At 37.9% G+C, this 25,141-nt stretch overlaps 1 protein-coding gene across 3 annotated transcripts in view; it reads right to left on the reverse strand.

The window, feature by feature from the left end:
* NAALADL2 (N-acetylated alpha-linked acidic dipeptidase like 2) overlaps nucleotides 1-25,141 on the reverse strand; it is a 1,445,704-nt gene that overhangs the window by 29,883 nt on the left and 1,390,680 nt on the right. For all 3 annotated transcript variants that reach the window (XM_027875745.1, XM_027875744.1, XM_027875746.1), the window contains one exon: nucleotides 24,874-25,072. In XM_027875745.1, the coding sequence (XP_027731546.1) occupies nucleotides 24,874-25,072 (199 nt within the window). The remainder of the gene's footprint in view (nucleotides 1-24,873; nucleotides 25,073-25,141) is intronic.

Genomic DNA, 25,141 nt, shown 5'->3' on the forward strand with positions numbered 1-25,141 from the left:
AGGAAGGACATTGATAAGATAGAGGGCATGAAGGGGAGGGGAGCTAGGATGGTTTTAAAGGATCATGATGAATACCAGGCTAGATAAAGGAGCTACGGATACTTAACTTGAAGAAGGGAGTAATTAGGGGGATCAGGGTGGTAGACTTTGTCTTTGTTGTTGTTTTTTCTTCTTTCTCAAAGATGAACAAGACATCAGGGAGGTCATGCCATGACATGTAAATGAACTGGATTTAAGTGAAGGAACACAAGGTATTCAGAGGACTATCACCTGAAAAAAGGGCTAGATTTGTTAAGTTAGGTCTCAGCAAGCAGAATTGGGGGTAATAAATGGAAATAACAAAAAGGTAAACAATTTCTTAAATAGTAGAGCTAACCAGACTTTGTTAAATCCCACTGTTATTCAAATGGAGCTACTGGACTATGTCTTCAAACCCAAATCACTCTGACTTTCACTGATTGGCCAATAATAGGTCCCAGTCTCACTTGGTCACTGTTTTGGTTTTGATGGCTCAGAATGAGTGGTAATAGCAATTGTTTCTGTTCTGGCCAGAAACTCAAGAGTGTCTTCCCCTCCCTGATTGATTCTTTTATGAAGGTAAAGTAGGCCATTTTTTACCTCACTTCTTATCTAGTCTTTAACTATCGAATGGGTGTTGCCTCTGAACCTGGTAAAGACCTTAGCTTAAAAAGGCCAAGGTCTCCCACTGCATCTGGGGTCATCCCCAGCCATCCTAATCTATGTCTTGCCACTGGACCCAGAAGAATCTGGAGGGGAGAGTAAGGCTGATGACTTTGCACAGCTCTTCCTCACCTAAATCCAATTCACTTGCAAGTCAAGCCATCACCCTCTTGATGTCATTGGTCCTTTTTGAAAACAAAGAACAAACTAACAGTTCCAAGGTAGAACATGTTGCCTCTGGCTACAATGGGCTCTCTCTTACTGAAAGTCTTCAAGCAAAGATCAAACGTCCCCTTTTCAGGCACATAGTAGAGGGGGAGTCTTTACCAGTTGAAAGTTGGATTGAATGACTCCTGACATCCTTCTTTTTTCTTTTAATGACATAGGCCTCTTTTTCGGCAACTTGACAATGTTTGTGTTATACTATATTCCTTAAAAAAAGAATGTCTCTTCCTCCTGCACAGTAAGTTAAGTCCTTCACTTTCATGAAATCTTTCTGGATGGAGATGAGATATGGTGATAACCCTTGTTGTTATTGCTACAAGAACAGCTAGGGAACAAATGAAGACTTTGGGGATGAAAAATAACAACTAGTTTCCCCCCCCTGTGGTTTCATTAAGAGATAAAAAGACAGCTCATCACAATTCTTTATGGCTGACTGTGCCTCGGAAATGACCCCCTCCACCCTTGCTATTTTAATATACGTCATTTTCCCATAGCCTGTTTGCCCAACACACACTAAAATAGAATCTGTATTATGTAGAATGATGATGAAGAAAAGGACCAACTATCTTCTATGCTTCATATTTTCCTGAATTAAAACTCAACTGCTTGCTGTCCAGTCAAAACATCGCTATGCAAATGGCAGTGAATCAGGGTAGGTCTAGCATGGCCGTTACCATTTTAAAAAAAAGATTTTTCTGGTGTTAACAGTTTGTGTACACAAAGACAGCAACCTGAGCATATGACTCATCCTAGAAACATAGTCCATTGTCTGATCTCAGACTTCCAAGCCCCAGGACTAATCTCAGGTGGTAACCACCTGTGTGTTTCCTTTGGTCAGGATCCAAGATCACCTCTCTCTTTTCAGACACCCTGTTTTCCAGAGCTAAGGCCCAGCAAACAAGTATGCCTTGAGCTTGGCATAACAGTAATCGTTTGCACTCACTCTCTAGATGAACTTTGCTGTAACTAAATCACAGAAGTGATGGTCCCTGAGCTTGGGCAAGCACCGACAGGCTTATACATGAAGCCCTGCTATGAATGGACTTTTTGTCACTAGACAATCTTGCCTCACTGTTGCCGTTGTGCTTCACCACTGGTGCTATACTACACTGTTTGATTCTTTATCCAGATACAAGTATATAAATCAAGGTTTAGCCCCACTGCCTCGGGTCTCCTACTAGAGGAGGCCCTGATACATGTGTCTAACTTCTCTCCCCCAATGGAATAAAGAAAGCTTTTTGATTTTAACCTGTTAGAGCTCATTGGTATGTTTGGAGTTAACAGCGGTTGCAAAACCCTGTGACTCTTTGGTCATTTGTTACTCGAGTTGATACTTTATAAAACGATTCGCCATAGAGTAGTGAGACTGTACGGCTTTAAGTTTTTTGTGATCCTGGTCACCTTTTCTAGGTATATTCCAGGTTATCAATACCCTTCCTAAAACAACACCCCACACCCTATACACTCCTCTAGACATGGACTTATCCATTCCTTTTTTGGCCATCAATTTTATTCCAGCACTGCTATTTTTATCTTTTTATTCTGCCACATTCCTTCTCTATTGCCAACCAAGTATTTTCAGCCCTTTTCACCTACAAGACTCGGGCAAGCCAGCTCCTGGTCATTGGTTATCCTTTGGACTGGATACACATACAAGCTCCTCCCTTCCCCAAAGCAAAGTATCATTTTGCTTATCAAAAGTTTCATGTTAGAGATGTGTCTGTTTTATTTGAACTCCTACCAAAGATGGACTCTTCCTGAAATTTGGACCCCAAGTCATATGCGGCCCTCTAGGATTTGTATTCTCCTGGTTACTTAAACACTAGGTCTTAGACTAATTTCTCATTGTTGCTATTTGTCAGTGGGCTGGAGTGGAAAGGGCACCGACTCTGGATTCTGAGGACTTGGGTCCGAGTCTGGTTCAAGTCACCTGTAGAATCTAATCTCCCTGGGATTCGAGCTTTAAATCTATGAGCTTAGGATGAATTTAAATCTTAGTGATGCCACTTACTACTTACGTAACTTCAATGAAGTCCTATCACCTCAATGGACCTTAGTTTCCTCCTCTGTAAAAAGAAGGGTTTGAATTAAGTGACATCAGAGGTCCCTTCCAGAGCTAAATCTAATATTATATCATCTGTATAGATATGATAAAAATATATTATAAACATAATATGATGTGAGAAGATAAGATATATGATATATGTGTCATATTACTATGCTGTATGTTATATTATAAAATAAATTACATCTTAAATATTTGCATCTGTATAATTGACAGTTTATTTCAAAGTTTTCCCTTTTACCAGTGTGAATGCAACACTTCTCCCTGATTCATACCCCTACTTTGGATATCATCTGAGTCACTTCACACACAACTGTGTTTTCTTTTCTACACATGCCTTAATTTCCAACGGCAAGAAAATATCTATATAGAGATAATAGGATATTAAATTTAGATCTGCAAGGTCTCTCTTATGCCACCTAGATATTTGTTATTATCTGGATAATTGATTTGATTTGTATTTTTTCTCCAACGTGTTTGGTATTAGGTAGATTTTGCTTCTGGCTATACAAGAGATTGCAATCTCTCTGTTCCAAGTTTTAAATACTAAAAACACTTTTAAAAATGAGCATTTCCCCTCTCCAAAAATGAAATTTTCACTTCCTCAATGTATGAAATGTTTTGTGAACAAAGGGCTGATATTCTATTTACAAAATCCTGAGAAGACTCACCATTTGTATCTCTGAAGTCAGTCAGCCATTTTACCTCTATGGATGAGGTCCTAAGCTGTGGCACTCTCTTCTTTCCTTCTGCACTTTCTCCTTCTGTCTTTCCTTTTTTCTTTACCCCAATTCAGCTCAGCTGCTTCTTCCTCTGCCTGTAAGCCATCCCTATGCCATTTGGTGATTATAGATTACCATCACTAGAGGCTACAGTATCGTGGAAAGGCCACAGGCTTTGAAGGCAGAGAATGTGGGTTTCTACCTGTGTGCCTGGCCAACTCACTTAACTTCACTGGCCTCAATTTCCTTACCTATAAATGAGTGTTAGGCTCCCTGACCTCTAAGGTCACACAAAGCCCTAGAATTGTGATTAGTCAACTTTCAATAGTTAACAATAAATTAAATTGGTTACTAGGGGAAAAGTTATTTTTAAACTTACATGCAATTGAGACTAAGATTCAACATAAAGAATGATATATACTATCTGAAAAAAAAACTACAGGAAAAGTCTATTTTAAGTGAGAAGGGGAAAAAAAATTATCCTGAACTCTCCATCTGTAGGATGATAAAAATAGAGGATTTTATGATAATGTACAATTAGTAATGCAAATCTCCATATAAACGTTTTAAAATGACAGTAAATCATAGAATAATAGCACTGCTGGCTTGGGGGCAGGGAGGATATTAGCAATTGGCTCATCCAGGCACAGAGGAAAGAAAAGACCTTCTTAAGACACTTCTAATATTAGTTAGTCCATTTGAATCAGAAGGAGTATTGCCCAGGTACAAAGAAGCCCAATTGAATTTAATTCAATAAACACATGCAACTACATGTGTTTTAGCTTTAGTTTAATGAATGACTCAGGCTGTTAAGAAATATTTCAAATATACCTTAACACATTGCATTAGCTTAGCAAATAACTGAAGAAATTAATATATATATATATGAATGCACATACACACATATGTATATACTGAGAGAGAGAGAGAGAGAGAGAGAGAAAGAGAGAGAGAGAGAGAGAGAGAGAGAGATCTATATCTGTTGGAATGCCATGTGCAGTATGACATGTACCTTTGATTTCAATCAACAGTTTTTAAGAGTCTATTATGTGCTAAATGCTGGGGATAAAAAAAGAAGCAAAAGATAGTACCTGCCCTCAAGGAGCCTGCACTCAAATGGAGAAACTGGAACAACAACTCCCATTTATATGGTACTTTGAAACATAAAAAACTTTATCAATATTATCTCATTTGATCCTGTGAGGTGGGTTACCATTAACACCACTTTATAGAAAGGGAAACAGAGACTGAAAAAGGTTAAGTAATTTGCCCAGTTTCACATATTTAATAAATGCTTGAAGTAGGATTTGAATTCATATATTTCTGAGTCCAAATCCAGATCTGAAGCCACCATGCCAAGATGACTCTTAATAACATCTGAAAAGGGGCAAGCAGGTGGTCCAGTGGATAGAGCCCCAGCCTTGGAGTTGGGACAACCCAAGTTCAAGTCCGGCCTCAGGTACTTGACACTTACTAGCTATGTGACCATGGGCAAGTCACTTAACCCCGATTGCCTCACCAAAAAAAGCAAAAAAAAACCCAAAAAACAAAAAACAAAAAACAAACCAAAAAAAAAAAAAAAAAGAAATCCAAAAACTGAATGGAAATAAAAAGCAGTGTAACTTTAAAAAAAAACATCTGAAACTTCTAGATTCTAAAATGAGAGATAACTCAAAGATGATGATACATTCTAAAAGAAAAAAAAGACAAATGAACTTTTGACTGTATAAGCACAAATGATCCCAAGGAGAAAAAGAGTCATCAGAAGTGACAGTTTGGGGGGCAGCTAGGTGGTGCAGTGGATAGAGCACCGGTCCTGAAGTCAGGAGGACCTGCGTTCAATTCTGGCCTCAGATCAAAACACTTGACACTTACTAGCTGTGTGACCCTGGGCAAATCACTTAACCCCAATTGCCTAAAAAAAAAAAAAGTGACCAGTTTATCTCCATTAGTAGCTCTCCCATGAGCTCAGATTTGAAAAGGACATTCATAAAATTTGAAAGAAGGGGCACATAAACTAAAACAAGAGTGACATCTACATCAATGAAGTGCACAGGTTGGACTAGATGTATCTTTGAGGTTATTTCCTGATCTAGATCTATGGTCCTACATTACTATTAGTCTTGCACGAAGAGTGCCCAAAGGATGGTTATCAAATCCCCGTTGGACACAGTGATGACAAGAATGAAACCCCTGGGTGTCACTGAGCAGACAACTAGTGTCTGCTCTACAACTGCTTTCCAAGAAAAGTCAAAGACCTCACAGTCCCATTTTTCTGTCTCTGCCTCCCAGGACAGCTTAGGGTGGGACTCTGTCCAATGTACCCTTCCCTTAATCCCCCTCCCTTCATACCCATTACCCTGTGAATTACAATATAGATTCTCTCTAAGAAGAGTAACAATTCCAGATTTCATTTTGCAATTCTTAGACTTTTTAATGAGGTTTACCTTGTTAGTAAAGGGGACGGGTACTAGACTGATTTCAATGATACAGGGATGCCTGGAGGAGGAAATTCCTTCCACCAATACAGGTACATACTTTTGCTGTCACTTACAGTCCTAGGGAGTTGCTTAACATCCTGAAAAGTGACTTGCTCAAGGTCATAGAGACTGTAGGCATTGAGGAAAAATTTGAACACAACACTTCCAGGATCTAAGCCACTATTCACTACAGCACAATGTCTCTCTTTGTTAGTGAAAATAAAATAAAAATTAGATGAATATTGCCCAAAGGCTTTCAACAGTTGCACTCTGTAGAGTTATTATCCCCCCCCACCTTGAAACTGTACTTCCATCTGTCCTGCATATATTTTATTTTATTTTTAAAAGTATTTTATTTTTCCAGTGAATGTAAAAACAATTTTCAACCCTCATTTTTTTTAAATAAAATTTTGAGTTCCAAATTTCTTCCTCCCTCCCTTACCTCCCCCCTCCCTAAAATGGTAAGCAATTTGATATAGGTTATACATGCCTGCTTATGCTTTAAAGCATACACAGTGAAATGCACTTCTGTGACATCAACTATACATGTTTAGGGAAAGAGACAGTCAAGGTTAAAAAAAAAAAAGAAAACCAGAGAATAGATTGTAAAAAGTTCACTTGATGTAGCCAAAAAGATAAGTGAAGGGGGAAGGGAGTTGACATAATCACCTAACGAATGAATAGAAGAATCAGGATTCAGTAATATCTGGATAGGTTGGAACAAAGAATAATATCTAACAAAAGCGTCATTCACACTGAAAAACCTAATGGACTCAGAGGAGGACGAGAGAGAGAGCTGGCTTCTCTGGAGCACATGCAGAAAACAAACAAACGCTGACAGCTGGAGAGAGCTGCCTAGGGCGCTGATAGGTTAAGGTACTTGCCCAAAGTCATACAGCTAGTGTGTGTTAGAGGTAAAGTAGAATGTTAGTTGTAATAACAGAAACATCACATCCTAAACAAGGGGACGCTAGGCCCTAGACTGATTACATCTGGAGCTCTGTGTTCAGACCTGTTCTGAGGACCATATTTTAATGGGGATATAGATAAAGTGAATCAAGGAAAAGGCAATAGCTTTGTAAGGAAGATTTCCAAACATAAAAGAAAGGAACTGGGGGTATTTGACCAAAAGAAATGCAAAATAATCAACATAAAGGGATAGAAAAGTAGAAAGCTTTCTCTTTCTGAAGTCAGAAGCCCTGGTTTCAAATCTTTCTTCTGATGTCCTCTATGTGACTTTGGGGAAAATGCTTGTCTCAGTTTCTTCACCTGGGAAATGCGGGTGTTACGGACTGTATGCCCTTTGAAGTCCCTGCCAGCTCTGGTTCTATGATCCTCTAACTTAGCTGTTATGAAATGCTTGATGAGTTTGCACATGAAAGAGGGATTCTTTTTTTTTTTTTTTTTTTTTTGTATAGCTCCAGGGAGTAGAGTTAAACCCAAAGGGTAGAAGCTGGGAGCAGGGGTATTTTGGCTCGATACCAGACTACCTAGGAAATGATCCCAGCTATTAAAAAATAGCATGAACCATTGTTCTCTAGCCCTAGATATATCCCCACAAAGGCTGACAGCCACCTGTCAGGTATCCTAGAGAGGATTACAACATGGGGTAGAAAGTTAGGCAAGAGGATCTCTGAGATCCTTTTCCCTCCTCCAAAATTCCATGATTGTCCTAGAAGCCCTTCTCCACTCCTTATCTTGTATTTTCATCACTGTCATGCAGGTAACTGAAGCCTCCAAAGACAGAAAAAGGTAAGATGCTGTTTTTCTTGCAAAGTTGCCTGTAATCTGGCAAAGGTATAATTGATTGTAAATAGACAACACCTTTTCCCCTCTTTCAGCAATGACTTCTTGTAGATTAGAGACGATCAAGGGATGGCTCAAGGATTTTTCCTATGAAAACTGACCATTTAGAGCAGAAACAATCAATTAATTGCTCTCCTTCCCCAAAGCCTTTACAATCTGTATGCTTATATAGATGGAAAGGCATTAACTAGAAGCAATGACTGCTTAGAATGTTACCAGAAAATCTTCCTAAAAGCATGGCAGTACTTTGCTTTAATAATAGTAATAATGGAGGCAGAGCCAAGATGGCCTGAGCTCTCCTCCAAACCCCTCCAAATAACGTTAAAAAATGACTTTCCACAAATTCTAGAGGAGCAGAACCCACAAAAAGATGGAGTAAACAATTTTCCAGCCCAAAACAATTTAGCAGTTCAGCAGAAAAGGTCTGTTGCACCAGGATGAGAGAAAAGCACAGTCCAGTGCAGGCCAACCCAGAGCAGGCCAGGCTCCAGCAAACCAGGAGCAGGCGTTGCGGTGACTGAATCAGTGGCAGCAGTGGGGGTTTCCAGACCTCTCAATCCACAGGCGGTAAGAGGATCAAACAATCGCTCAGAAGGAGATTTACAGGGATCCTTCTGCTGGTACCAGAGGCAGGACTCTGTTGTATTGTCTGTATTTGGATCTGAGTTGCAGTCCTGGGTCTCAGACCCAGTGCAAGGAGGAGCACTAGCACAGAAGAGCTTGTGGCCACAGGGGAGCAGGGATGCAGGTCACAGTTCCAGGGTTGAAAAGAGTGCTTGTGGTTGCTCACAAACCAGTGCACAGCACAGGAGAGTAGTAAACACAGCTCTCCCTACATCATACCACCTTGGAAGAGCCAACAACTTACAGGTCCCTAGAATTACCTCTAAAAACAACTGAACAAAAAACCTGAAGCTTGGGACATTGCACCCTCCACTCGGGAAGCAGAGCTCTACATGAGCATAGACTCGATAGTCAAGAAATAGAACAGAAAAATGAGAAAAAACCAACGACAATAAAAATAAGGCAGTTGGACTAGACGATCTGAAAGGTCTTTTCCAGATTTCATTACTCTAACTGGTCTGTAAATATCTGTAGGGCAAGAAACCACCTCTTCTACTTCTGTAACCACCACTGTACCTAACATGGTCTCAGCACATTGTAGATACTCAATGGGGGCTCATTAATTGAGGATACCATTATGGACAACAGAAGTGCTTAGATTCCAAACCTGAGTGTTATGTGTGCAGGTCCAACCCTCTTATTGTAGTATCTCCCCCATGTCATGAACAATTACATATTTAAAGCCACTTTGATGATGATGACAATGATAATTTCTTTTTCAAATTTTTCAGCCAACAGTAAAAATGTGTATTAAGCTTAAATTGAGCTTAACTCTAAACACAGCTGGAAATTGTTGGTATGTGCTATCTTGGAACTTTATAAGTAGACCATGACACAGATGGTTGAGAATGTTTTAACCAGGTCCACCTAGTATTTTTATTGACTAAGCCTTTTTGACTTGGAAAAAATCAGACATATATTCTATGAAAGTTTGCGCAAGAGTGAATTGTGTTCTTCAGAGGCCATGAAATTCAGTGAGCATCTTAATATGGTAAGGGCCTTTCTGGTAGGTTCTGCCTAATCTTATAAGCATTAAACTCACTCCTTGCAGGCTCACTTTATCAGAGGTACATCTTCTTTTATTCCATTCTATTAAGCATCACAACTGGACTGACTTGCTTTCAGCTCCAAGGTTTTAACTTGTTTTATAGTAGAGGTAAGTCCTGTTGTTCATATTTTTGTTGAGAGACTGGGAAATCAAGTCATTGTTCTTCCCACTGTAGTGTTTTCAAAATAAAAGCCTTCTTATTGGCTGCTCATATATGATTTCTCTTAAGTTTCATGGACAAAACTGACATAGTCATAATCTACACCCTCAAAAATACCTGGATAAAGAAATAAACAAAAACACACAATTATGTGGATTCTTCATATGTGAAATGAAAACAGTATTGGGTGTAAGTTACTGTGGGTGCATAGGACAAATGTGTAGTTAGGACTCTCTGGATATGTATACACATAATGTGGTGTAGTGAATAATGAGTCAGAAAGACCTGCTTTCAAGTCCAGCCTCTCACAGAAAGTGATTGTATGATCCTGGGCAAGCCATTTAAACTTTCAAGTGGGCCAGGAAAGTGTCTGAAACTATGAGATGCAGAAAAACAACAACGTATACATACATCTTGGGGGAGGAAGGACTGGATGTGAATAGAAAACTCCATGGATGCCAATCAGCAAGCATTTACTAAGTGTTTACTATGTGTCAGGCACTATGCTAAATGCTAGAGATGCAAAGAAAGACACAAACAATTTCCGTCCTCAAGGAGTTTACATTCTAATGGAAGACACAACGTGCAGACAATTCTGTACATAAAAGACATATACTGGATAAACTGAAGGTAATCTCAGAGGGAAGGCACCAGCAGTAAGGGGCAACTGGGAAAGGTTTATTGCATAAGGTGGTATTTCAGCTAAAACTTGAAGGAATCCAGGGAAGTCAAGAGGCAGAGATAGGGACAAAGAGCATTCCAGACATTGGGGACAGCCAATGAAAATGCCCTGAGTCTGAAACTCACCATACTGTGTAGTTTCAGGAAGTTGCCTCATTGTGAGACTAAGACTTGCCCATATTTTCATAGTTAGTGTATGTCATTGGCAGGATTTGAATTTAGGTCTTTTAAACTCCAAGGCTGGCCCTACATTCATTATACCAATACTGTCTCTCTATATGCCTGTATCTATATATGCATATTTATTATTTGTATATATAGAATGCTCGATACATATATGCACATAACATCAATAATATGGATACTTAGAAACATCTGTATCTTTAGGACTATCCAGATGTTAGGGATTTTACAAATGAAACATCCAGATGACCAACTAATTGTTTTGGTTTTCTTCCAGAAGTTTTGGTTTCCTTATAGATGCGATCAGAAAATGCCACTAATACTTTAATTTTCTTTAGCACTTTAGCAAATTCTATGTAGACATATAATACAGGCAAAGAGCTAAGTAGACATGAAATGCAAGCAAAGAGCTAAGTTGTTGTATAATGTAGGCAAAGAGATAAGTTTGGAGTCAAATAAGCATAAGGGGGAAATATTTTTCTAAAAATAAACCAAGCAAAAGAAATAAAAATGCTGACACTGTACGCTATAATACATGAGGTTAACATATTGAGTGAGTTAAAAAAATTAGTTCCAGGAGATATTTGCTTCAAAGAAAGTATAACACAACTGAACCTTATTAAAATAAAAAGATTTTATCTGTTCACTTGTTTCCTAAAATTTAGCCAAAAGAAGCATTCTCCAAATTTGTCTTCATGTAGGGGTATTTTTGAGTTACAGGAACCCTAAAAACCATTTCCTTCTGATTTTAACTTTTACTATACGTTAGTGACCCCCTAAAATTCCAGCCATAATCTCCTTGTAATTTGGTTATCAAAACAAAAAAGGGCCTCCTCCTCCTCCTCCTCCTCCATCTGAGACCCAGGAGATCACAATTCAGCCTCCAGGGATGAGTAATGAGCAGGCCACCAGAGCCTAAAAAAGTGCTTTGGGAGGGAAACTCAGGCAGATCTGTAGCTACCACAGGTACAAATAGGCCTTCAATAAGTACTCTGCTTAAACAGGAACACATTTAAGATGTTACTTTTAACCTTGACTTTCAGGTCTTAACTGTATTTTGATCATTAAGACTCCATAAACACTGTAATTAATAGTCTCTGAAAGGAAGAGAGGTGGGCACTATAAAACACATCTATGAAAAAAAAAATTAAAAGGTTACTTACATAATATCTGAACTCCTAGTCTCATCCACAGATAACATAATGGAGAAACTCACTCAAGTTAAGTCATTATTTTTCAATTGCCATTGTCAAGATAATGTATTTCCTTCCTCTTCTTACTTATTGAACTTTATATTTGTTTCATAAAATCTGAAATTCCAGGTCCGTAAGACTAAAGTTCTGGGTTCTGGAAGACTTTTCTAATAGTTGATATTCATACTATTTTAATACTTGCATCTAAGAAAACAATACAACATAGTCCTCATATGAATATGTAATCATCAAAGGAGAAGACTTACATAGTTATGCAGTGGATAGAGTCAGGAGGATCTGAGTTTAAATCCTGCCTCAGATACTATTTGTGTGATCGAGGCAAGTCACTTAATCTCTGTCTGCCTCAGGTTCCCCAACTATAAAAGTGGTATAATAATAGCAACTATCTCCCAGGGTTGTTGTGAGGATTAAAGAAATAATATTTGTAAAGTGCTTAGCAGAGCATCCAACACATTTTAAGTTCTTAATAAATAAGTTTTTTCCTTCCTTGTTCCCCCTTAATAAATGCATGTTGACTGATTAGTGCATCTTCCCCACTTGTTTTCATACCTTGAAGAAATATTCTTTTTAATAGCCTGTCTGGACTTTCTTCTGCCAAGCTGCAGGTAGAGAGAATGTAAAAAAATAAAAGAAATACTTTGTCATGTTTTCTGAAGTATGAGGAGACAATGGCATTTTTCAACTGTAGCAAGAAAATCCCCCCCAAAATGTGTATCTATATTCTTAGTCCTCAATGTCCTGAATGATTTTCCAGTCAATGTTTTTCATTTTCCATCGGCAAGAGAGGCTGGCACATTTCATCAGCTTTTGAAAAATGCCCATTTGTTTTCCAATACTCTATTTAATTTCATAGTTAATAGGTCTGTAAAATGGGAGAAAATGGAAAGAGTGAGAATTCGACATGACAATCACCTGCTGAGGGAGGATGTCCTATGTGAAGGGCTAATGTTACCTTCTTTCTTCACAGTTTTGCATCCCTCTAGCTATTCTCCATTAATTGTTAAATTTAGTTTGGATTAGCAGACCTCCCCAGTAGATCATATTAATGCTTTGCTTTGAAAATGGGACCTACTATGAGTAGCAATTAAGAATTGGAGACACACTTGAAGGCTATTCTTTCCAAAATCTTGGCTACCATCCCTCCCATTTCATGTCATTGCATAAAGAGCCAATTGCTATTTCATGTAATTGTTTTAGATTAGAAAAAGAAAGTAAAGTAAAATTTCAATCTACCTTAGGATTAGGCAAATACTGTCAGAATTTCTTTCAAAAAAAAATAGCAGTTACATGAGTGACAAACAGCATGGTAAATTTCTCTTGCTATTCATGTGTTTAGGGTAAGACCTGAAAATACATTCAAAGAAACAGAGAAGCTTATTCTCTGCATGCTATAGCTGAGGTTTGGCTTGTAAGAAATCCCAGATGAGTAGTTTGTGAAGGTACACAAGGTTACAACATTAGAAAATTACCAAAGCTCCAAATAAACATAGGGAAGGCATGAAGTGAAGCTATCTAGTACTTTAACTTCCTGGAATGCCCTCTTTCTAATCTTAGCCAGCAGAAATACTACCCATCCTTTAACCTCCTTGGATCTTTAACTGCATCTTGTTTCCCCCATTAGAATAAGAGCTTTTTGAGAACAAAGACTTTTTTTTTCACCTTTCTTTGTATCTCTAGCACTTAGCACAATGCTGGTACCTAGACAAGGCTAGATGACTGGCTGACTGACTGATGTTGCCCTCCTGTTTGCCCTTCACTTACACATCATAGAGTACTGTGGTTGCTTATAGGTATATTTTATCTCTCTACTAAATTGCAAAGCTCATCAGGGAAGGAACTTTGGTTTGTCTAGACTTGGAACCCTCCTATACACTTAACATAGTGCTGTGCATACAATAGGTAATTAATAAATATTCACTTCATAAGGAAATATTTGGGACCTGGCACATAATCCTTAATCTTACAATGTGAACCTGAGGTGACTTGAGGAGGTGAATTAAAATAATGCCTTGACTATGTTTTGAGGAAGCAAATCTGTCTTGGTACATTTTAGAAGTTCAAAATCAACCCAATATAATACATTCACTTTTACCAATCTTTGACAAATAACAATTTAATAAATCTTTGCCACACACCTCCCCCCCAACCTGCACCAGCCTGTCATATGGAAATCAAACTATCCTCCTGAACTCATGTGGTTGCCTAGGCATTCTGAATCAGTGACTATCCATTCATTATTCTGTTGTTCAATTGTTTCAGTCTTTCTGATTCTTCATGATCCTGATGCGGTTTAGGGGTGTTGGGACCCCAATATCACAACACGTCGATCCTGCCCGAAAGAATTCGACCCAAGCCTTCTTTCAGCCAAAGACAAGGCTTGTTAGAACATCCATCATATTGGGCAGACTTAAGCAGTCTGAATGTTAGTGAGCTATTGGCTAGATTTTAAGAATCTGAGCCCCTGGGCAAGTCACTTAACCCCACTGCCTAACCAAAAGAAAAAAAAAACTTTCATGTTTCAGTAGTGGAAGATATGAAACATAATTCAAAGATAATTCTGTTTTTTGCTTCATTGTAGTTGAGTGTAGGTGGGCCAGAGATATTGGTGAAGGTGACATGGAGAAGGCAGCCTAGATATGGATTGGATTTAGACAAGTGGTAAGGATTGAGAAGGCTATCCTAGGAATTGGGGAGTAGGTAGAACATGCTCAAAGGAATGGAGGTAGCAATTAATATAAATGCCCCCCATACATAGACATTTTTTCCTCAAAAGGTCACAACAACGGTTTTTCAAACCCAGCTTCAGTTCTTACTCTCTCAGATCAAATCCAGCTTTACATCCCTCATCTTCCTACATTTTTTATTTCACTTGCAGTCAGTAAGTTAACCAAATTCTACATAATATGTAGAAAACAAAAGAAAAAAAAAAACAAGGTCCTTTAGATTTTATATCTATCTGCCAAGGTGGGGAGGAGGTTGGACTAGATAACCTTGGTTCCCCTTTGGCTCTAAATCCTAATGTCTTCTCATCTCTCATTCCTTCATCATTAAGGCATAAAAGGCACTTGTTATCATTTCCCCATTCCACTTCTTCCTTATGAGATATGTCCTGAGATCTCAAAATGTCTTCTCTTTCTCTCTTCCTGCAAACACAATCCCAGTTCCCTTCTCCCCATTTCCAAAGTTGACTTTTCCTACCAGACATGGAAGAAAGGGCTAAGACATGGGAAGCCCACGGGACACAGACACAACTAGAGAAGCATGACCAAATTTCAAGTTAAAAACTCATCTTATTCCATTTACTTGAAGTAAATGGAAACCCTAAAATTGAGTGTGCATGATTTTTATGAGCCTCCTACAGCTGTGTATTCTTTAATTTCTATTTTGAGACCATCAGATCGGATCTCAGACTAATTAGTATGATAAACATATAATTTTCAATTGAAATATTTTTAACAAGCATTCACAGTAAGTGTCTAATCAAATTGTATTCAAATGTTATCATGCACAATGGAAAAGATCCTTTGTTTTACCATTAGCAAAATAAGCAACTGAAACATGAGTTATGAATTTCAGTATATTAGTTTGGCTGCTTTTGAACTTGCTGCATTTTTTTCTTCTTTAAAGTGGCAGCACTAGAAATATAAAAGAACCTCATAATTATAAAGCCGGTGTATACTTTTAGCCATGAAAGAGAAATAAGAGAAAAAAAATATGTGTATGTATATGTGTGTGTGTGTGTATATATGTATGTATGTATGTCTAATTTCCAACATTAAAAAGAATCTATCTCTAAGTCAGGTCCTCAACCCTTTTCTTAGAAATTACAGGTTGTATAGATTAGAATACTATATTCATGCATAGATTCTTTTGTGCTTTTGGCTTCTATTAAAATATTTAAAAGCTTTATGGTAATTCTTAATCACTAGTTTATCTTTTCAGAGTCTAAAGGAATCAGAGACTTTACTGATAGAATTAATGACAGGAGAAACAATTGTGGGATTTTAGCTCCATTCAGTCCACCCACACCTCACAAAGAAAAAAAAAACAGTATAAGAACAAAGTAGTCATTATCCCAATCAAACACTGAACTTGCAGCTCTATTAGCACTTATATAACTAATTCTTGTGGAAAAGCACACTAAAATATAATTGCAAGGGTTTTTTATTATACAATATTTAAAATTTTCAAAACAATTAAACATCAGTATATAGAATGATGGTATTTTGGTACTTGGGGTATCAATAATTATTGAGATATTTTAAATGCATGTGTTCCAGTAAGAGCAAATAAGAATTCATTCTACTATCTTTCCGATGCAAAGTTCTCAAAATCTGTATGTCTCATAAGTACTTCATAATTACTTACTTTTGAGGACCTGGTGGTCAGGAGTACCACATGACCCACAAGGAACTGAAGAGAGGAAGCTCATAAAGGATGTCGTCAGTGAGATGCACGAGCAGGGAGAAGAGTGCAAGATGAGTTGGCAACAGAAGGAGAGGGAAGGATAATTGAGAGACAGCACGTGTATATACATTATCATTCAAGCAATGTCAAGAAAGCTAATGGAAGGTCCCTAAGATGTTGAGTGAAGGTTTTCTGGAAAGAAAGATCGATAGCTCCACAGGAGGGGCAGACAGGGATCAGCTGTGATCTGTATCTTTGGAAAAGGTACCCATGGCAATAACAACAAAAATCCCTCAATGGAATGAAGTCAGAAGCAATCTGACATTTGTTCTATTCCCATATCTTTTTCAAAATGTATTAGCAGATTGTCTTGGATTTTATTGGCCTTAAATGTTCCTCTGCATTGGGCCTGAAGCAGGTCTAACCATTCATACATCTGCATCCTGCCCACTGAGCTCCTTCCTTCTCTCTCTCCCCCCAGTGAATTGTCTCACTTATTTCCCAACCCATCATCACTAGATTTAGAAACAAGGGACTCTGGGGCTATGAGGAAGTCAGAGCAGAATCTCAAGGTAAGGAACTGAAATCAGTAGATTAGAGTGGTCTAGGAAAAAAAAAAGTATGCCAAGTGATGGTTGGCTATGGAATGAAAAGTATTGTTGTGGCGTGTGTGCATGGGGTGGCATTACATACCAGGTATTGGGATGGGTACTAGAGACAAAGGAACAAGAAGAAAAATAGCCCCTTCCTTCTCAGAATCTTTGGTAATTAGGTAGATATGATATGTGTCCAGAGAAGTATATCAGTATAATTTGAGAAGAGAGAAAATACTAACAATGGGTGGAGGGGGGCTAAAAGAGAGCTCAGAAAAGGTTTCCTTAATACAAGTAGAAAATAAATTCCCTGTTGTCATAGAATTTGGGTCCTACAATAGAATTATAGAATGCTAGGGCCAGATAGGATATTGGGGGCCACCAATTCCAATCCCCTCTGTCAGTTTATAGATAAAGAAAGCATTCTTTAAAGCAGTTAAACTAGCTTGCCAAGGTAACAAAGCAAGTTAACAAAAGAGATGGGACTGGATATCAGGTTTGATGATGTCAGTCAATAATCTTTCTTCCCATCCGAGAGTTCTAGTCAAATAGGAAAAAAATAACTTTTTTTGTTTAGTATTTTACTTTTCCCCAAATACATGTAAAAACAATTTTAACATTTATTTTTAAAACTTTGAGTTCCAAATTCTCTCCTTTCCTCCTTCCCCACTCCCCTCATTGAGAAGGCAAGCAATTAGATACAGATTGTACATATGTAGTCATGCAAAACATACTTCCATATTAGTCATATTGTGAAAGAAAACATAGACAGAAACACCTCAAGAAAAGCAAAGTAAAAAAAAAAAGTATGCCTCAATCTCTATTCAGACACCATCAGTTCTTTCTCTGGGGATGGATAGCATTTTTCATCATAGATACTTCAGAGTTGTATTAGATCAATGTATTACAGAGAATAGTCGTTCACAGCTGATCATCTTACAATATTGTTGTTACTTTGTGCACAGCACATGTCACTTTATATCAGCTTCTGTAAGTCTTTCCAGGTTTTTCTGAGTGCATCCTGCTCATCATTTCTTATAGCAAAATAATATTCCATCACAATCACATACCACAATTTGTTCAGCCATCCCGCAATTGATGAGCATCCCCTCAGTTTCCAATTCTTTGCTACCAGAGAAGAGTCACTAAAATATATTTATACATGTATGTCCTTTCTCTTTTTTTAATCTCTTTTGGGATACAAACCTAGTAGTGGTATTGCTTGGCCAAAGGGGATGCGTGGTTTTATAGCCCTTTGGCCATAGTTCCAAATTGCTCTACAGAATGACTGAATCAGGTTACAACTCCACCAGCAATGCATTAATGTCTCCTTTTTCTCACGTCCCTTCCAACATTTGTCATTTTCCTTTTCTGGAATACTATAATATAATAATAATAGGAATAATTCCTATTAGCCAATCTAATAATATGAGATAGTACCTCAGAATTGTTTTAATTTGTATTTACCCAATCAAGAGGGAGTTAGGACACTTTTTCATATGGCTACAGATAGCTTTGAGTACTTCATCTAAAAACTGTTCATATCTTTTGATCATTTATCAGTTGGGGAATGGCTTTCATTTTTATAAATTTGACTCAGTTCTCTATATGATTCCAAAATAAGGCCTTTATCGGCGCAGCTAGGTGGTGCAGTGGATAAAGCATGGGCCCTGAAGTCAGGAGGACCTGAATTCAAATCCGGCCTCAGACCAAACACTTGTTACTTACTACCTGTGTGACCCTGGGCAAGTCACTTAACCCCCAATTGCCTAAAAAAACAAAAATAAATAAATAAATAAATAAATAAATAAATAAATAAATAAATGAATAAATAAATGAATGAATAAAAAAAAGAAGGTCTTTATCATAGAAACCTGCTTCAACTTTTTTTCACAGTTACAATTGGTAATTGTATTTCCCTCCATCCTATTTCCCCTCTGTTTATTCTATTCTCTCTCTCCTTTTACCCTGTCCCTGTTTTGCTTCTGGCTACCAACTCCCCCAAACTGCCCTCACTTCTATCATCCCCCACTTCTCCTATCCCCTTCCCTTCCTACTTTCCTGTAGGGTAAGATATATTTCTATACCCAACTGAGTGTGTACGTTATGTGTTCTTTGAGCCAATTTCGATGACAGTCAAGTTCACTCCCTCCCTCTCATCTCTCCCATCTTCCCCTCCATTGTAAAAGCTTTTTCTTGACTCTTTTATGTGAGATAATTTACCACATTCTACCTTTCCCTTTTTCCCAGTGCATTCCTCTCTCACCCCTTAATTTTATTTTTTTAGATATCATCTCTTCATATTTAACTCACACTTGTGCCCTCTGTCTATATATACTCCTAACTGCCTTAATAATGAGAAAGTCCTTATGAGTTACATGTATCATCTTCCCATGTAGGAATGTAAACAGTTTAAACATTAAGTCCCTTATGAGTTCCCTTTCCTGTTTACCTTTTTATGTTTCTCGAGTGTTGTATTTGAAAGTCAAATTTTCTATTCAGCTCTGGTCTTTTCATCAGGAATGCTCGAAAGTCCATTATTTCATTGAATGTCCATTCCCCCCCAACCCAAAGGATTATACTCAGTTTTGCAGTGATTCTTGGTTGCAATCCTAGTTCCTTTGCCCTCCAGAATATCATATTGCAAGATCTTTGATCCTTTAATGTAGCTGATACTTGAATTGTTTTTGTCTGGCTGCTTGCCATATCTTCTCCATCACCTTGGAGCTCTGGAATTTGGTTATAATATTCCTGGGAGTTTTCATTTTGGGATCTCATTGGTAGATGCTTTCAATCTGTATTTTACCTTCTGGTTCTAGAATATCAGGACAGTTTACCTGGATAGTTTCTTGAAAGATAATGTCTACACTCATTTTTTGATCATGACTTTCAGGTAGTCCAATAATTTTTAAATTATCTTTCCTGGATCTATTTTCCAGATCAGTTGTTTTTCCAATGAGATATTTCCCACTTTCTTCTTTTTTCATTATTTTCATTTTATTTTATTGTTTCTTGATTTCTCATAAAGTCATTAACTTCTACTTGCTCAATTATAATTTTTAAGGAATTATTTCCTTCAGTGAGCTTCTGTACCTCCTTTTCCATTTGGCCCATCCTCCTTTTTTAAAGAGTTGTCTTCAGTGAATTTTTGTATGTCTTTTTCCATTTTCCATTTTTCCATTCCAATTCTGCTTTTCAAGGCATTCTTCTCCTCATTGTTTTTTGTTCCTCTTTTATCATTCAGCCTATTCTACTTTTTAAAGTGTTATTTTCTGCAGTTTTTTTTTTGTGTGTCTGTGTCTCCTTTACTGAGCTGTTGACTCTTTTTTCCATGATTTTCTTGCATCACTCTCATTTCTCATCCCAGTTTTTACTTCACCTCTTTTACTTGATTTTCGAAATCCTTTTTGAGCCCTTCCATGGCCTGAAACCAATTCATATTTTTCTTGGAGGTTTTGGATGTAGGAGCTTTGACTTTGTTATCTTCTTCTGAGTTTGTGTTTTGATCTTTCTTGTAACTTCCAATGTTACTTTCTATGATCAGAATTTTTTTCTGTTGTTTGCCCATTCTCCCAGTCTATTTCTTGATTTTTAACTTTTTGTTAAAGTTGGGCTTTGCTTCCAGAGTGGATGGTGCACTATCCTAAGCTTCAGGTTTTTTTGTGCAGCCGTTATCAGAGATTCTTCTAGAGATCTGTAAGTTTCCAGTTGTTCCAGTCGTTCCCAAGGTAGTATGATCTAAGGAGAGGTGTTTACTCTTCTCCTGGCCTGTGCTTTGGTCTGTGAATGAGCACAAGTACTCTTTTCTGCCCTGGACCCATGATGAGTGTCCCTGTTCCTCTGTGGCCCCTGCAAGCTCTGGTATGCTAGTGCTCCTCTTTGCCCTGGGGCCACCAAGGACTGAAACCCAGATCTGATTATGGGCAAAGCAACAGAGTCCTGACCCCAGTGCCAGCAAAAAGACCCCTATAATCTCCTTCTGATCAGTTGTTTCAACCCCCTTATCATCAGTGGCCTGGGAGCTACAGAGCCAGCCATTGACACTATAGATTCAGAGACTCCAAAGCCCTGTTCCTGCTTTGCTGGAGCATACTCTGTGGTAGTGTAGCCTGTGCTGGACTGTGCTCCACTCTCACCCCAGTGTGACAGACTTTTTCTGCCAACCTTCTAAGTTGTCTTTGGCTAGAAAATTATTTCTCCCTGTCCTTTTTTGGGTTCTGTCACTCTAGGAATTGTTTTATGGCATTATTTAAAGGTGTCCAGAGGAGTCTTGGGGAGAGCTCAGGTGAGTATCTGCCTTTTCTCTGCCATCTTGGCTCTGCCTCAAAAAAAAAAAATAACATTAAATCACAAGCTCACATTCCAAACAGTCAACACAGCTTGTCAACTATCCCTTCCAAACTTTCTTTCCATTCCCTTCATCACTGACCATCCAACTGGTTTTCCAAATACCAGTTTTTCCCCTCATTATGGTACAGTAGAAAGAGACAGATCTAGAATTGGAATCAGAGGACTTAGATTCAAATCCCTGGCACAGTCATTTACTATTGGTGTGAGTATAAGTGTGAGTGTTGTATCAGTATCAACTTGTGTGGTATCAGTTTTCTCATATGAAAAATGAGGGGGCTCAACTATCTAACTTCTATCTAAATCTATCATCTCAAACATTTTCATCAGATTAATATTTCCCTAAATTTGTATGTATTACTACCCTCTTCCCCCACAAAAGTCTCAACAAAGATGATTGTTTGTTGTACAAACAAGAAATTCCAAATAACTTGGCATGACATTCAAGACCTTCCACAATTTGACTCTAACCTTCCCACCATTACTCCCTTTCATTAATCTACCTTTCAGTCAAACTATTCACCCCATTGTTCCTGAAGAAGAATATGAATAGACTCCTGCTTCAGCCTTTGTTAGACTAGTTATCTTTACTTTAATACCATTCCCATACTTGTTACTATCTTTCCTTCAAAACCCATCTGAATTGACACCTTCTCAAAAAAATCTTCCTCGACTATTCCAGCCCATAGCAATTTCTCACTTTTCTGACCTCTCATAATGTACACTTTCTATATCATGCATTGGCTTTTAGACTCTACTCCCATGTATTATTTATGTCTTTTCATGTCTTTTCTCCATCTCAACAACTGGATTCTAAGGTGATTGAGGGTAAGGACTCCAACTCATACCTTTCCTTATTCCTAGTACCTAACACAACTTATTTTACATAATTTTCGGTTGGTATTAGCTACACCACTGGGGGCTCCAAGCTTTGAAATATTCTGATATTCATTAAAGTGAATAAAAATCTTCCCAAGTGAATATGTTTTAGTGTTCACTGACATTTCTGTAATAGGCAGTAAATATAAGGACATAAGCAAGTTTCAAAATGCAATATTTGGCTTTACACAGTCAGCTTTTATCAACAACTTTTTTTATGAGGTAAATCCCTTTTGACCTCCTGCTTTGATGAGAATTCTCATTATCCCATCACACTAAAGAGTGTTTGCTTCTTGGGTGAATATCATCTCCAGAGTTTTCTGCTTAGCTTGAAAAATGAAATGAACTACTGCTCACTACATTTCCTTTTCCATGATTTCTTTTCAAAACTTTATCACTTGTCTCCATGTTGTTATGGTTCTATTAATGAATAATCCTGTTCTTTCATAATTTTCCTGGCACATTACTAATTCACCATCCTGGAAATTTCTCGCTTAATTAACAGTCTCTACTTCCTAGGTTTAAGGGAGGTAAAATGATGCAACTTGAAAAAATTTCCTGTTTTGTACTTTCAAGGATGAGTTTTACAATCTAGAATACAGAGTCTACCAAACTATATGCAGTTGTGCCATCTGCTACATCTTTCAAGAATAGGATCAGAATTCTGAAATCAGCATTTACTAATTTGTGGCATAAAGGTTAGTTATACTTAAAAATAAATCCACTGAATCTAGACGCACAGATATGAATATGCCAACAATCTACTATTTCCTAACTATGGTGATAGCAATGTAAAATGGAAAGAATGATGGACTTGGAATCAAAGGACCTGGGTTCAAATCCAAAATCTGCCACATACTGCCTTGCATGACCTTGGGAAAATCACTTAAACTCTCTAGGCCTAAATTTCCTTATCTGGAAGACCTAGATTAGCTATAAGACCTATTCTAGCACTACATCTATGACCTATGGTTCCTAAAGCCTTTTCAGCAACACAGATATAATCTGTTTATAGCTTTTCATCTTTAATGAGGTGTCTGAGTTCAAGGAAGCAAAGTATAATAAAACAAAACAAAAAAAATTATCACGGATCTCCCCATTATTAGGGGTGGAATTTGAAACTAGACTTTGATAATTCCAAGTCCAGCTCTCTACCTACTTACTACATCATAGGCTTCTCATGACCTATGGCACACATATAAAGGGAATAGCCATAGAAGATAGTAAACTACATAAATTAATTTATTACATCCCTGGGAATGGGGGGGGGAATCAAACATTTTAGAAAAAAAAATACATAGAAGCTGTTTCATGGCTTGGTAACTGTGTAATGTTGGAGCAACACTATCAACACCACCACCAGCACCTTGACCCCAAGACCCAAATGTTAGGTGACTTCATGATGAACTTATGGGAGGACATGGATGAAAAAAGCACAAAATGGGCCCCCATGGATAATGATAATAACAATGATGATAATAGCTAGCATTTAAATAGAACTTGAGTATTTGCAAAGCAGTTTACATATTATGTCACAATAACTTTGTGAGGTAGGAACTATTTTCCCCACTTTATAGATGAGACAATTGTGGGAAAGAAAGCCCACATGAACCAGATCCCACATTCATGAGAGTGCTATAGTGCTATTACCCAGAAACCAAATGCAAGATTTTACGGAGTAATGATTATCAAAATAATAAGACTCTATTGAGTCAGGAATTCATCATAACTTTCTGGGTAATGAGATTTTCCTTTCCATACATGCCTATTTGTTAGTATTACAAAGCCTTCTCATTTCGTTATCAAAAATGTCATTAAACAAAAGTTATTACTATAAACTTACCATCAACAAGAAAATACATAGGATCACAGATACAGAGCTAGAAGGAATATCAAAGACCATCCCTGTTATCTTAAAAATGAGAGAACTAAGGTCAAAGGAGTGAGAGAAATTATCAATAATAACCAATTATGGGAGAGATCCAGGCTTTTTCCCCATCCTATTTCACTGTTCCACAGACCGTTCTTTGAAGGACATCACTGACCTCAGCCAAAAATTTACCCCAGTTAGACCATCTAATTTAAGGTTAATTCCTGCCCATTGTGTTCCACTCAAGCAAGTCTGAGTGGAGGTAGGTTCTTTGTCTAGATTGCCCAAGGCTGGGAGTGATCTGGGTGCAGAGACTGTCTTTTTGTCCAAGAGTGACCTGATGTAACTCTCTCAGCCCCTCATTGGAGTGAGCCCAATTCTCATTGTCATATTCATTCTCTCACTAATTGTTAACCAATCAGAGTTGATCACCACCCTCAGGAATACCCACTCTTCCAAGGACATATAAACTGAGTCCACTGCCATGAGGGGTCTTTGGCATTTGAGAATGCCACTGACCTCTTTTGTTAATAAAATGCTGGCATTATTAATAAAATGATTAATTACCTAGAAACTATGTATCTAAAACATTTTAAACATCACAGTAGGTTAAGTAATTTGCTTAAGGTCATTTAGGTGGTGAGTATCAGAGATAGGATAGAATCTCAAACCTAGATGGGGCCTTAGAGATCACTGAGTCCACCCTCCTCATTTTACAGATAAAAAAAAAAAAAACCATGAGGCTTAAGTAGTTACGACATGCAACTGGTTTTCATTCAAGAGGCAGATGTCAAGTGTAGGCATTGGTGGGGTATGCTAGTTCCAAAAACAAGAAACAATTCAACCCAGTAGGCAGAAATAAATGAAATTTAGAGTAGATGTTCCTACCGGTAAAAACCTGGAGGCACCTGCTGTACTAAGAAATTCTTCTCCAGGTCTTGGAGAATATCATTCAGCATCCTGACTCGGATGGGGGCTCTCTCTTTGGGATCGTTAGCAGGTCGCATTTCATCTGACTGGAACAATTCTGCACTGTCCCTCAGGCGAGAAGCCATCTCCAGCAGCTGGAACATGTGGGGCTGGTCACCTGGTGAAAGATAAATAGATGTTTTAGGGGGATAATGCTGGCATTCCTCAAAGAGCAAAACCAGTATGT

Source organism: Vombatus ursinus, unplaced genomic scaffold (genome assembly GCF_900497805.2).
Source record: "Vombatus ursinus unplaced genomic scaffold, bare-nosed wombat genome assembly UNPS02014810.1, whole genome shotgun sequence".
NCBI classification, from domain to species: domain Eukaryota; kingdom Metazoa; phylum Chordata; class Mammalia; order Diprotodontia; family Vombatidae; genus Vombatus; species Vombatus ursinus.